This window comes from Astyanax mexicanus, chromosome 17 (assembly GCF_023375975.1).
Source record: "Astyanax mexicanus isolate ESR-SI-001 chromosome 17, AstMex3_surface, whole genome shotgun sequence".
In the NCBI taxonomy this organism is placed as follows: domain Eukaryota; kingdom Metazoa; phylum Chordata; class Actinopteri; order Characiformes; family Acestrorhamphidae; genus Astyanax; species Astyanax mexicanus.
In genome coordinates, this window is record NC_064424.1 from 8,926,250 (window position 1) to 8,940,850 (window position 14,601).

At 39.3% G+C, this 14,601-nt stretch overlaps 1 protein-coding gene across 5 annotated transcripts in view; it reads right to left on the minus strand.

Annotated features, from left to right (window-relative positions):
- Window positions 1–421: 421 nt before the first annotated feature.
- The window catches only part of igsf9bb (immunoglobulin superfamily, member 9Bb), a 204,558-nt gene continuing 190,378 nt past the window's right edge, over window positions 422–14,601 (minus strand). For 2 of the 5 annotated variants that reach the window (XM_022676039.2, XM_049466492.1), the window contains 2 exons: window positions 10,060–10,187; window positions 422–4,455 (listed from right to left, as the gene is read on the minus strand). In XM_022676039.2, the coding sequence (XP_022531760.2) occupies window positions 4,241–4,455; window positions 10,060–10,187 (343 nt within the window). In that variant the 3' untranslated portion in view covers window positions 422–4,240. Of the gene's footprint in view, window positions 4,483–10,059; window positions 10,188–14,601 lie in introns of those variants that run through there. The other 3 variants (XM_049466493.1, XM_049466491.1, XM_049466494.1) reach the window with 2 other exon arrangements.

The window sequence follows — 14,601 nt, forward strand, 5'->3', positions numbered from 1 at the left end:
GGTGAATGTGCCAGTTTTATGATAATCATCCAGACGTAGGTCTGTAAGAGCGTTCACACACTTCCTGCTTGGCACAGTCTCTTTACCAGGAGACGCTGCTACACAGAATATTGTTTAATTTATAACGGGGCCTAAATGATCTTATTTTCCACTTGGATGCGTAAAAAAAGCTCTATATGACTAACAGCAAAATAAACCCACCCCAGTTCAATATGAGACTGATGAATATTTCAAACGCAGGGTCAGCTGAAATGTTTTTTTTCTTCTTCTTCTTTTTCTTATTCTCTTTTTTGTTCTTTCTCTTTTTTTTTGTTATTCTTGCGTTTTTCCGAAGCTTAAAAAAATGCTTTCATGCATCGAAACCCTCATGAAAAAGTAATATACAAACACACTGTTAGAAACTGAATCCAAAATATGGGAATATGTTTCATGAATATATTCAGTTGCGTGCATATATTGTCCAATTTATTCAAAATTACTAAAATTTTATCATACATTGTGCAATATATGCTATATTATATACAGTCTTTTGACATAGTACAGTACATTCCTAGTATTTTGGATATTCCTCTTGATATTACTCTTTTGAAAATAACAACAAAAAAAACAATATATTTGTATTTATATATATATATATTTTTTTTTCTTTCATTTAGGTAATTAAATAGTTCTATATCTTTTACAAAGCACCATATTTGACAAAGAATTGCCCAGATAAATGTATTGTAAATACTTGATGAGCACATCTTCAAACTGAACTACGTGACCTATACTGAACGTCTCTATCTAAACTTGTGTTGCCACTTGCATCGTGGTGGCGTTCCTAACTCAGCTCCCTATAACTGGAGGAGTAACTCCTTTCTAATTAGACATGTTTTATCTTTTCTTTATTATAAATGGAACAGCAATTACAGATGTTAAAAAAAAAACAGAACTGAAAAAATACAAAAAAAAAAAGATACTGAAAACAGTTCACACAACATAAAAAGGTAGCAAAACTTTGTGCCAACTTAAAAATAAAATTGTGTTTAGCTTAGTACAGTACATCTAGATCTATAAGCTTAAATGGAAAATGGTGTTGAACTAATAGACAATCAAAACCCCCCCCTGACCAAGGCAAAGTGAATTTTTCGTCTTTATCGTCATAATGTCTACACGTGGACACTTCTTCTTTATTCTAGTGCGCTGGTCTCGATTAAGCAGAGAATACATCAAAGGACGTCCTGTTTTTAACAAAGTGCAATCACAACAGAAAGGACTAAAAGGGAACTGCATCGGCAGGCAGTTTCCAGCAGGCGCTCTCCCTACTTCAGCTCAGTCTGAGGTACAAGCCAGCTCTAGTGTTAACATCCACATGTTCTCAACGTAAAATGCTGAAAACGTAAATGCAAGTTGGTGATCACATTCAGCACCCAGGTGTCAAGTCAAGTATGAATACGGAAATCCATAAAAACAGAAAAATACACGTGATGCTATCAAGATGCCACGGTAGACATCAGAAGAGTTGATCCGAAAAACGTACGTGGATGATGTCATACTCCTAAACATCGAATACTGTGGTGTTAGAGTGACGAGCAGTGGCCACGTCCGCTGGAAGATCAACTCAGTTGAACTTAAGCAACATCAAGTGATTACAGTCTCGTCTGAAGACTCCCGAAGTTGGATAGCACCTGAAACAGGCTGTTTAAAAAGAACTAAACGCCTGGATTGGCCAATGGGAGGGGCTTAATCATGATCGTGAACAGTGAACGCCATTGACTCGCGTTTGAACCAACCAAAAATCTTCTTAATCCTATCTTTAATCTTTGCTCTATCTTAATTTCTGTTCTGAGTTCTGTTAGGGTGACAGAAGAAGTAGCAGCAAACTGTTCAGCCAAGCTACAGTACATACAGTACACCCTTCTGAGCTTTTCCATGACCGGGAAAAACTACCAAAACTAATCTGAAAAAACAACAAGCAAGCCCACAAGTGGAGCACCGTTATCATTTTTTACCAGCACCAGCAATAGCATCAGCACCAGCATCAGCATCAGCATCAGCACCAGCACCAACAACATGCTCCTTCATGTTAAAACACATTGGCCACTAAAAGTGAATGTACATATGAGCCCAGATATGTCTGTCTGTCCTGACAGTGAGAATACATATTAACCGGTAGAAAAGAAGCACCCTTGGATGATAGATAGATAGATAGATAGACAGATACACAATAAAAAACTTTGGCCACACGGGAAAGCCTTTGTCATCTCGCAGGCGTTTCCCTCTAAGGTCTTTCCAGAGGAGACAGACCGGCGCTGGGGTGCTGCTTCCACTCGCAGCCAAGTTAAACCACACACACAAAAAAAAACAAAAGGCTACAAAAATGGCCCACGAAGGCAGTCGGTTTACGTCTGTTTGATTCAAAACTTGATTATAAACGAACGTGAGGAAAATTATGGTAAAAAAAAATAAAAATAAAAATGGAGGCAAGCATTCAGGAGCCCTATTAAGGCCTAAACATGCCTGTTTTTTTGGATAGAATAGGGATAAAGGGAGTATCTCATAGATCTCACATATAAATCTCACATATAGATCTCATACAGATCTCATATAGATGGAAAAGAAATACTACAGTATAATATGGCACAAAATCCTATCCTCCTCACAGTACAGTACACTTAATAGGTTTATTGATTAAGAAAGCTGTAGTATTCTTATATAATTTTTTTTTGGCATTTCTATAGCATGGTTGGAATCGGAGCTCACAAAAACAAAAACCAGCATCAACTAGCATCAACTCAAAACATCACATCAATCACAGTGATTACCAAGATTTTGCTCCAATGCAGACAGAAATTGAAACAAGAAAATGAGCGAAAACGATGAGTATATTCAGAATAATGCACATTCATGGCCATAGCAGCTTTCTGGTTTCTGTGGAAATTAGTCTGTGTGCATCTCTGGGTAAACCTTTTGATCCCTTTACAGTATTATTGTATAATTTCTTCATTAGTGCTTCAGCGACAGCAATACAGACCCTCCCCCATCATCATCATCATCATCATCATCATCTCTTCACTTCTCGTCTTTCCCTACCTACTGCTCTACTTCAGCGGAAAAAAAGAAGAAGAAGAAGAGAAAAAAAGGCGTGAATCTGTTGTGCTTTGAAAAAGTGAGGCCCCTTCCTCTGCCAGAATGGAAATACTGATCATTCCATGTGTCTGGAGGAGCAATGAAGGATCCTACGCTCCCTGTGTAAATTAAGAAAAAAAACATAAAAGTACATAAACATAAAAAGACTAACAGAACAGCTTAGCTTAGCACGGCACACACATATATGTACATGCACATACATACATACATACATACAAACAAATAAATAAACACACACACATGCACACACAATGCTTATTATTACTACATACTTTTAGCGTATGTAATAATACCATCCATAATGAGCATAACAGTCATGGTGCCTTAAAGAGACCTGAAACGTATCTATTCTTTATACTCTCAGTGTAAATCCTCTATCAGAGACTCTAAATCTCTCTAAATGCCATGTATATGTATGTCACTTCTCGAAAAACGAATGAATCTGAACCTGACGCTTGGACTTGCCCGGAGGTTACGGTTTGTACTGAACGCTTGTCTGTACAGCAGTGTTGAGCTGATGAGTCTCGTGTGACTCTGAGGTATATTTGGTCTACGTTCGAGAACCCTGTGTTCTACTGAGACAGAGTGAAACTACTGGCAGAGTGGTGGTGGTGGAACAGGTGCAGGAATGTGAGGAGTCGTGAGAAGTCACGAGGAGCCCGGAAAGCTGTAAACTATACGCATGAGCCGAAAAAAAAAAAAAAAAAAAAAAAACTACGCTGACCTTGGAAGAAGAAGAAGAAGAGGAGGAGAAGAAGAAGAAGAAGGGGGTGGAGCCAATACTGAGGGGAGTAAAAGTGTAAAAAAAAAATAATCTACCAATTCTTTATTTGAGGTAATCTTGCATTGGAGCAAAACCTTGGAACACTACTTGCTAACTAACTAATTATCTAACCAGCAACTGACAAATAAACAAATGTCTTGGTGAGTCTTGGTGAGAAAAGAAGAAAAGAATCGGACAGTAAAAAAGAGAGGAGGAGGTGACGGAGGTGTGGAGGTGTAGAGGTGTAGACGTGGAGCGTGGCTGGCTGAGCCGAGGTGCCCGGATGAACTCAGTGCAGGATCTCAGTGGGCTTTGGGAAGAGTGTGCGGCCTGGTCTGTGGGCCCTCACAGGAGAGTGGCGTGGTCCGAGTCCGCTGTGTCCATGCTGGCCAAAATGGCCTTCTGGTCCTCTCGCGGCGGGCGGCGGTACAGCAGAGCGGAGAAGCGGGTGTACGGGTCCTGTCTGGTCAACTTCCTCTTCTTCTTGCGGAGGTAGAGAGCTTCTTCTGGCGGGAGGACCTGAGAGGTGTGGGGCTGCTGGGTCTGAGAGGGCGGCACACCTGCATCCAGTGAAGGGATAGGAATCACTGAGGTTACAGAGTCGGACGGAAGTGGACAAGGGGTGTAAGAAATAAGAAATAAGAAAAGAAACAGAAATCTAAGATGAAGGAAAAAAAAGCAGGAGATTATAAATGAGTGAAATATTAGACATGACTTACACAAGCTATTTTGGTACCACTTTAAAATAAGACTACCCTTATAAATGGTTTATAAATGGTTTATAAATGGTTTATTAACTAGATTATTAAGTATTATCGATTTGGTTGTAAATGCCTTAAAACCATTGATAAGCAGTTACAACACATCAATTAAAAAGACAACAGTGATCTGTTGTTTGCTTACTCATTTAATTCAACTGAGTAATTTAATTTATAGTAAAGAGTTAAACATACTTACAAATATTAAAATATCAAAACATTAATATGACAAGTTTAATGCTGATTGATGGAAAACACAAAGTAAGATCAGTATCTAGAAAGATCTGAGGTTTGACAGTAGAAATGAGTGTGAAATCACTACTTTGCCATTTTTGTTAACTCACTGTTGTCATTATTAACTGCTTATTAATTTGTTCTAAAGTATTTGCAGCCTAATTAATAACCATTAGTAATCTCTCCATTCATTAACCCTTTATAAAGGTAGTCTTATTTTAAAGTGGTACTGCTATTTTTACTCAAGTGATAATTTCACAGCTCAGTGAGGATTAAAAGTAATATAAATCTAACAAAAAGAATTTCCAGCATCTACATGAGCTTCTGAGAAGGCATGGAAATTAGGCTAATCTATAAATCCGCTGGAAGTAATACGAGGAACGACTTCACTTGATAAAGCTTGACAAGCGTTATTTTAACCACTTCATACTGTGTGTGTGCGAGCACTGCTGTTAAGCCAGCATCAGTGCTTGCATACTCTTAAGGCTCTTTCACATCGATTGAGTGACTTTATTGGTTAAAAAAAAAAAACTCATATATTAATGTTATTTTTCACCTCAAGCCAGACATCAAAGGTTGTTCAATTTTCTGCATTGTCAGATATGTCAAAATCAGGCTGACCAATCTCTGCTGAGCTCCAACGAGCAGCAGAGCTCCACTGTCATGGTTGTGGACCAAACAAATGAGCCAGCAAATTAAGAAGGCAGCAAAACAGCTTATTATGTTCGAATCAAAAGACAAAGGAATATATGATGAGCAACTCGAAAATCCATTCCAGACCAGGGCTAAAAAGGCTGAGGAATGAGGTAGTAGGTGCACCTTAGTGTGTTCATGTCTACAAAGAAACTGCTCGCTATTTAACAGCATAGAAATTAAGGAGAGAAGCTAAACTTTGTGACTAAAATGTCACCATTATCAGAGTTTCTTCACTTCACTGTAGTGGGCAGAAACATTTCATAAATAGATCGAAACATGGCTTTTGATTTGATGCATTTTTACACCTCTAGTAGTATGCAACCAACATGAATTCTCTCAGTCCACCAATTTTACTGGGCAAGACATTCTACTTCCCCTCACTGGCTGCCACAATTCTGTATGGAAATGAGGCTAACAATGGTTACGATACATTGATTTCAGAACTAAGAACAATAGTTGTTAAGAAAGCATTATTGTTAATATTGCTATTTAGGATTCATGTATAGCTCTTTATATTACAGCACTGCTAGGGCAACTACACAAGCATGTAGCAGTTAGAGAGACCAACTGGCTCAGCCCCTGATGTCTTTACTTTCAAAGAGAACTGAGACTGCAATTTTTAGTCATGTTGATGCAGTTCTATTGGTCCATTCATCACGTTTTTAATTTTGTGAAAGTTTGATATAATGTAAAAACTGCAACTGCAATGAACACTGGTGAAGTACACTACACTCTAAGAAATATAAGTACAGATTTGTACTTAAAAGAGTACAAAGCTTGTCGCTGGGGCTGTACCTTATATTAAGGTTCAAAAAAGTACCTTTCAGTGAAAGTACTTTTTTGTACCCATGGTTTTTGTGCCAGTATAGATTATAAAGATTATAAACATTGTCATCAACTAAAAATAGCTCAAAAACTTGATGATACAAAATTGTCTGGCTTTCAAATAAAAAATGTGCAATTTAAATATATACTGTTCATTAGTACAGTGATGCAGAATACTGAATGTACCCTTTGGCTGGTTAAATGGTACAAATTTGTACTTATTGCTGTTAGAAATGACTTTGTACTTCAGAGGGAACAAATCTGACCCTGTAAAGACCAATATTGTACCTTTGAGGGTACAATTATAAAGAATGTACCTTCGAGTACAAAAAAGTACTCATATCGTACCTCTGTTTTTTAGAGTGTATGTATTATATACAGTCGTATGTTGTGTGCAATTTGGAACACAACCCAATTCTTTAAGCATACATATGATATGTGTGCACACATACATACACGCACACATTCGTAGGTAAAATCAAATATACAGTAGTGTATGGTATATATTTAAAAAAGTCTAATTGGTTTTCTGGAAGCCAAACTGACTCAGACACTTGAAAGTGATGATTCAGAACATTATGAGTTAGGGCTGCAATGATTAGTCGATATAATCATTTAATCATTAAATTGTAACAGTACCAAATTACACAAAGTGCTGGGGACAGAAACGCTATGGGAGATAAATGGGGTAAATGGCTCACTCACATAGTTTATACTCAACTTAGTCTGTGTCTCCAAAAGTGCCCAAACTCAACAGATTACATATTTCATCACTAAATATCAGTACTTTCCACATTTAAATAACATCTAGACATTTAAGTGCCCTTTAAATCTCATGTCCAGCTGTTTCTATTGTTTTAGAGGTGGAGGACATTGCAGAAATAATCACTGACTAATCAACTAATCAAAAAAAAATAATCATCAGATTAGTCGACTACCAAAATAATAATCAGTTGCAGCCCTATTTTGAGTAAGAAAGTTGTGAAAAAGTTTTGGTCCCACACTGAAGAGTTTTAGAAAGATAGGATATAGGGAGCAGTCACTGAAAGCACTAACTACTCACACCTCTGTGTGAGTGCTGTGCTGTAGCTGCTTGGATGCAGTCAGCTGATGTATATACTGTAGACTATGTGACTGAGGCCTGCAAAACAGGACGCATTTGTTAAATGTATGGGGAAACAAAGTTCCAGAACCAGGGACCTGTAAAGAGAGCACCTTCCTGAGTGGATCATCACTACAGCATAAGGCTATCATTGGCTATTTTGGATAGATGCATGGCGCTTGTACACTGCATCATACCTTTACTAATGAACTTGACTCTGCTCTGCTTGTTTGTAGTTTCACTAGGTACTTAATTTGGTACCTGGTACCTAAAACCGTGTACTTTTTTCAGTGCCTGCTCACTTGTGGTTCCTAGCAAGCTGTAATGGGACTAAAATGTGATTTGTAAACCTTGCAGGGCACTGATTGATCACAGAAAATCAGCACTTATACAGGAAGAAATGCAGACATCCAGCCCGAAACCAGCAGTTTGTAAAATCTCCAACCTACAGTGGCAATCACATTTTTTATTTAACATTATTTTTATTTTTAATGAGATACAAATGTTTCTTAAATTGGTGGCTAAGGAGTCTAACCTTACGACAACAAAAAATTGGTCCTGGTCTCGTCACAGTCTCAGAGTGAGGTGGACTCTTTGAAAATGGTTGTTAAGAATTGATGTAGTCCTTCTGTTCCCCTATGAACTTTATTGACCACCATAGAGCTGCTATTATTTGGGTGGTGGATCATTCTCAGCACCTCAGTGACACTGGTGGTATTGTGTTAGAGTTTGTGGATCAGACACAGCAGTGCTGCTGGAGTTTTTAAACACTGTGAGCACTGTGTCCCTGCCTCATTCACCTACGTCGCCATCGTTTACCAAAACGAGGCTGTGGGGGACGGAAGCAGCGTCAAAGCGCTGGGTCAAACCTTTTATAGTTTCCCCAAAGATTGCGTCCTTCACTGTGAATGGATTCACAAAATCAGTCTAGATCGCTATTTCAATTTAAGATGTATGTTACTGTGCTAGCTATCTAGCTAGCTAGGGCTAGCTATATCAATATTACCCAGCCAGCCAATCTAGCCAGATTATCGTTAACAGAGAGAGACAGCAAGCTAGCTAAACCCAGTTTTCCAGCTAAGACTTAATAAATAAGAATAAATAATTGATTAACAAGTGTATTTAACGGTCAGTAAAAACAGAATATAATAGTTAACTAGCTACAGTATCAAGTTAGCTAATATGAGAGTGTTCAATACAGCAAACAAAGGCAATTACCTAGCTACCTTCCACGTACTGCACATTATCCTTTAATCCAGTTGCTGAAGTGTTTCAGTGAAACAGCCCGGGGAACCTTGCACTTATTTTCTGCCCATTTTTTGACCGCTTTCACTGTTAATTCATGGAGGTGTGCTCCTAAACTACCCACCCAGCCTCACTTTCGTTTAAACATGGGCATGGATTGAATAAGGTGCATTATGTACTCCTTTCTAGCTGCTCCACCTTATGGGTGTATGGTCGTCCTCAGGACACAAGATGCTGCCCTGAGGACATCACCTCCTCATGGTGAACTATTTTCAGTCCAGCAGTGACTCTAAAGTGTTTAAAAACTCCAGCAGCACTGCTGTGTCTGATCCACGCATACCAGCACAACATGCACTAACACCTCATACACCACCACCATTTAAATCAGGGCTAGTCAATGTAGTGCTGAGAATAACCACCCACCACCCAAATAATAATAATAGCAGCTCTGTGGTGGTCTATCCTATGGGGTTCTGATCACTTAGGAATAGGGTAAAAGGAGGATGACAATAATAATAATAAAGTATACAGGACTACATATAATATATGGCACCACTTTAAAATAAGACTACCCTTATAAATGGTTTACAAACTAGATTATTAAGTATTATTGATTAGGTTGTAAATGCCTTAAAACCATTGATAAACAGTTACAACACATCAATCATTAAAAAGGCAACATTGATCCGTTGTTTGCTTAGACATTTAATTTATAGTAAATAGTTAAACATACAAATATATTAACATGACCAGTTTAATGCTGATTGATGGAAAACACAAAGTAAGATCAGCATCTAGAAAGATCTGAGGTTTGACAGTAGAAATGAGTGTGGAATCACTACTTTGCCATTTTTTTAACTCACTGTTGTCATTTCTATCCATGTTGTTATTTATTTATTAACTGCCTATTAATGAGTTTTAAAGTATTTGCAGCCTAATTTATAACCGTTAATAATCTCCTTTATAAACCATTCATAAACCCTTTATAAAGGTAGCCTTATTTTAAAGTGGTACCTAATATATATATAATATGATTATATAACTACAAAGTGTCCTATTTGCTCAGTGGAGATGAAAGATAAAAAAATAGATAATGGGTGTACAAAACAAGGAGGTGGTCATAATGTTATGCTTGATCAGTGTATGTTATGCAAAATGAATGATAGTGAATGCCTTGATTTGAACTCAAACACGCACAGAGTGGAGTAAAGTCGAGGAGTGTCGGTACAATTCAGTGGGAAAGCGCCAACAGAGGGCATCCTGCAGCACTCTGCTGATAAAAGTTTCAAAGAGCGAATCCTCACCTATTTTCCGTCTGGTCTTCGAGTTGTTGTTGTTGACAGCAACCTTCTTGGCTTTTCTGACTCGTTGGTATCTCAGTGCTTCTATCCTCTCAGACCCTGCAGGGCCACTCGGCATACCTCGACGTTTTCTGCGCAGAGGACAAAAAAGAGGCAGAGCTATCACACAGTGGCAGAGCTGCCCAGTGGCCCACTACTGATAAAACACTGGCCACATATGGCTTGGCCCAATCCTTCTTAAGTTACTGCTGTCAGTGCCAAGCTATAGGCGCACCAGATTACCTATAAACCAGTCCAAGACATCCACACTGTCAGAATCGGGCTTGTTTTAGCATGACAATTATGGAGCAGAAAGTTATTTGAGTGGAAAGAGAGGTATACTTTTTTTTTTTTTTTTTTTTTTACTTTTGCTTTTATTATATGAGCTACAGTATCAGTGTACAGTGTCTTTCTGCATGCTCAGAAAAACAAATAAATCAGTCAATTTTGAATACTGAGCTTGACATTACTGTAAGACATTACTTAATGAGGCATGCCTTACTATATAATACAGGGGTATCCAAACTTTTTTTGTTGGGGGCCAGAAGGAGAAATATATTTGAAGTCATGGGCCACACTCTGTAATAAAACAAATAATGAAATATACCACTTTAAATAATACTTTTTTCCTGATTATTTCATTTACACACCATTTTACTTGACTTACTATCTTTATCTTTGACAGTGTTGTGTAAACTAAAATTTTTCAAATTCATGTTTAATTTCATGATGTCTCTTAATATTAAACTCTAGACAACTTTTAGACACTTTGGCCTGTTTTTCTGCGCTAGAAATGCGCACTCTCTCCGCTTTTAGACTCTTTTGCCCCGTTTTTCTGCGCTAGAAATGCGCACTCTCTCCGCTTTTTGACTCTTTGCCCCGTTTTTCTGCGCTAGAAATGCGCACTCTCTCCGCTTTTAGACTCTTTTGCCCCGTTTTTCTGCGCTAGAAATGCGCGCCCTCTCCGCTTTTAGACTCTTTGCCCTGTTTTTCAGCGCTAGAAATGCGCACTCTCTCCGCTTTTAGACTCTTTTGCCCCGTTTTTCTGCGCTAGAAATGCGCGCCCTCTCCGCTTTTAGACTCTTTTGCCCCGTTTTACTGCGCTAGAAATGCGCACTCTCTCCGCTTTTAGACTCTTTTGCCCCGTTTTTCTGCGCTAGAAATGCGCACTCTCTCCGCTTTTAGACTCTTTTGCCCTGTTTTTCTGTGCTAGAAATGCGCACTCTCTCTGCTTTTAGACTCTTTGGCCCGTTTTCCTGCGCTAGAAATGCGCACTCTCTCCGCTTTTAGACTCTTTTGCCTCGTTTTTCTGCGCTAGAAATGCGCGCCCTCTCCGCTTTTAGACTCTTTGCCCTGTTTTTCTGCGCTAGAAATGCGCACTCTCTCCGCTTTTAGACTCTTTTGCCCCGTTTTTCTGCACTAGAAATCCGCACTCTCTCCGCTTTTAGACTCTTTTGCCCCGTTTTTCTGCACTAAAACTGCGCACCCTCTCCGCTTTTAGACTCTTTTGCCCCGTTTTTCTGCGCTAGAAATGCGCACTCTCTCCGCTTTTAGACTCTTTGCCCTGTTTTTCAGCGCTAGAAATGCGCACCCTCTCCGCTTTTAGACTCTTTTGCCCCGTTTTTCTGCGCTAGAAATGCGCACTCTCTCCGCTTTTAGACTCTTTTGCCCCGTTTTTCAGCGCTAGAAATGCGCGCCCTCTCCGCTTTTAGACTCTTTGCCCTGTGTTTCTGCGCTAGAAATGCGCACTCTCTCCGCTTTTAGACTCTTTTGCCCCGTTTTTCTGCACTAAAACTGCGCACCCTCTCCGCTTTTAGACTCTTTTGCCCCGTTTTTCTGCGCTAGAAATGCGCACTCTCTCCGCTTTTAGACTCTTTGCCCTGTTTTTCAGCGCTAGAAATGCGCACCCTCTCCGCTTTTAGACTCTTTTGCCCTGTTTTTCTGCGCTAGAAATGCGCACTCTCTCCGCTTTTAGACTCTTTTGCCCCGTTTTTCAGCGCTAGAAATGCGCGCCCTCTACGCTTTTAGACTCTTTTGCCCTGTTTTTCTGCGCTAGAAATGCGCACTATCTCCGCTTTTAGACTCTTTTGCCCCAATTTTCTGCGCTAGAAATGCGCACCCTCTCCGCTTTTAGACTCTTTTGCCCCGTTTTTCTGCGCTAGAAATGCGCACCCTCTCCTCTTTTAGACTCTTTGGCCCGTTTCTGACACCTGGTGTCCAAACTTTGAATCTCACATTATAAAAACCTGTTTAACAGCGGGCCAACTTTCATTCTATTTCAAAAATACCTCGCGGGACGCTCCAAAAAAGGAAACGGGCCGCAAATGGCCCGCGGGCCGTAGTTTGGACACCCCTGATATAATATATAAAAACACAATTATAATACTGTATATAACTATATATAATACTGTAGCAATTGAATATAATATAATTAAGCATTGTCAAACATTTAGGGTGTATTCACAGTCTTCCCATCCAAATACAATATGGAGGCAATAAAAATGGCAGCCCACATACTCTGCCACTCGCACGCACACACACTCGCACACGCAAACACACACACACACACGCACGCACGGCTCTGACGAGGCACGGTAAAACAAGAAATAGATATAGCATTATAGAGAGAGGGGCTGTCCTTCTGCCGGGGCTGCCGAGAGAAATGAAGAACCATTAGTAGAGGGGGGAAATCACAGCTGAGCGACAAAGCATCATCAAAAATGTGTTCATAGACATGAATACTGTCTACAATGGGCTTCACCATGCTGACAGGGGGAGAGATGGCGGGAGGGGAAAATGGCTACTTGGGAACAGTCACATAATGAAAAATAAAACAAAGCACTCGGACAACAAATGTAACAAGAATTTAATCAGATATTTCTTCGTTTTTCAACTGAAGAGCAATATTTAGCGATGGCATGCATGGAAATTTTGCACATGGAACAGAACTTTAAAGGGGAATACTCTGAAAAGCACTTCACTGGGCAAAAAAAGAAGGTAAATCAAAAAGCGATGGCTGATTTGGTGCCCAGAGCCAGTAGTATTTTCCCCATTACAAAGGTAAGTGCATGAGCTGAGTGTTCTGCAGTCCAAACAGTTTTGGTACAAATGTACTTTTTGACTTTATGGCGATGTATATGTGAACGTGAGTTGTGAACACAGTAAATGTTTAAAAACATTTCTCCTTAATGTGCTGGTAAACAGTGTAAAGTGACTCCTGGACAAAGCACTTACCCAAAATGAACCACAATATGCAACTCAGTCTCATGCTTGAAAAGTCCAGAAGGCAAAACTGCTGCTTTCCTACTTTGAAGCTGAGCAATAATTCACAGTAAATGTACTGCGAATGCTGCTTATAGTGTAATTAACCATGCAAATGGAATACGGAGAACATTTTACTCCACTGTGTGTTTTCAAGCCCTCATTATCTTGTATGAACTTACACTCATTGACCAAAAAATAGCGCACCAGGAAGGAGTTGTTGAAATAGAATTATACATGGATATACGGGCTCTATTTTAGAGATCTATAACACATGGTTCAATTGCGGATCACGCAGCTGGATTTAAGGCTTGTTGGTGTGTCGCTCAAAACGTGCAAAAGGTATGAAATAATTCCCTTAATTAATCAGGAGTGTGTTTTGACAGGTGCACTCTGATTTTGGTGCGTTCGTATCTTAACAGCACGGTACTTTGTGTGTCTCAGCAGGAGATTTTTTTTTCTTTATTCTTTATTCTGTTTATTGTTGAGTTAAAAGTCTCAACAATAGTAGCAGTTTTCTGCTGCTAAAAAAGCAACATGCCAGAAATTTACCTGAACACACCTCACTTACCAGACCATCAGTGTAGATTTATTCCTAAACTCTGACGCTATTTTAACAGCGCGGTTGGAAGACTTGAAAATAGACTGTTAACAGGGTGTAAGGTAGCCAAGAGCATTGTGATGCTCCTTGCACAGGGTGTACGATAGGAATGTAATAATGATATATGTAAGAGAGTGAATACAATTATTGCTAAAAGATACAAAATAAGTTAAGGTTGAGCATGGAGACATGACAGATTTCGTATGCCATCCTGCGCCACGGCTTTCCACAGATGTTTCAGCTGGGCCTGTAGATCCTGCACATTCTTAGGTTGGCTAATCTGGCATCCAGCAAGTCCCATAAATGCTTGATTGGCAATGGATCAATCTGTGAACTGGGAAAAATGTACAAAAAGTACACTACCCAAAGCAACCACTGAGAGACTTTATAGGACTGTGGAATATAGAATTTTATTCCCTCCTGTGGCAAAATCCAGTATGTAATCAGACCACATCTGTAATAACTTTTAAATCCAGGTTGTGTTATTTTTTGTCAATAAGGGTATATCAATGGAGTTTTTCAAAATGTACTTCCTGTCCCTGAGCAGTTCAAAGCATGAGGTTGTGTTGACCACATGATATATGCCAGATTTGCTAATCGATAACTAGGAAATTCACATATGCATACCAAGATGAGAATGCATA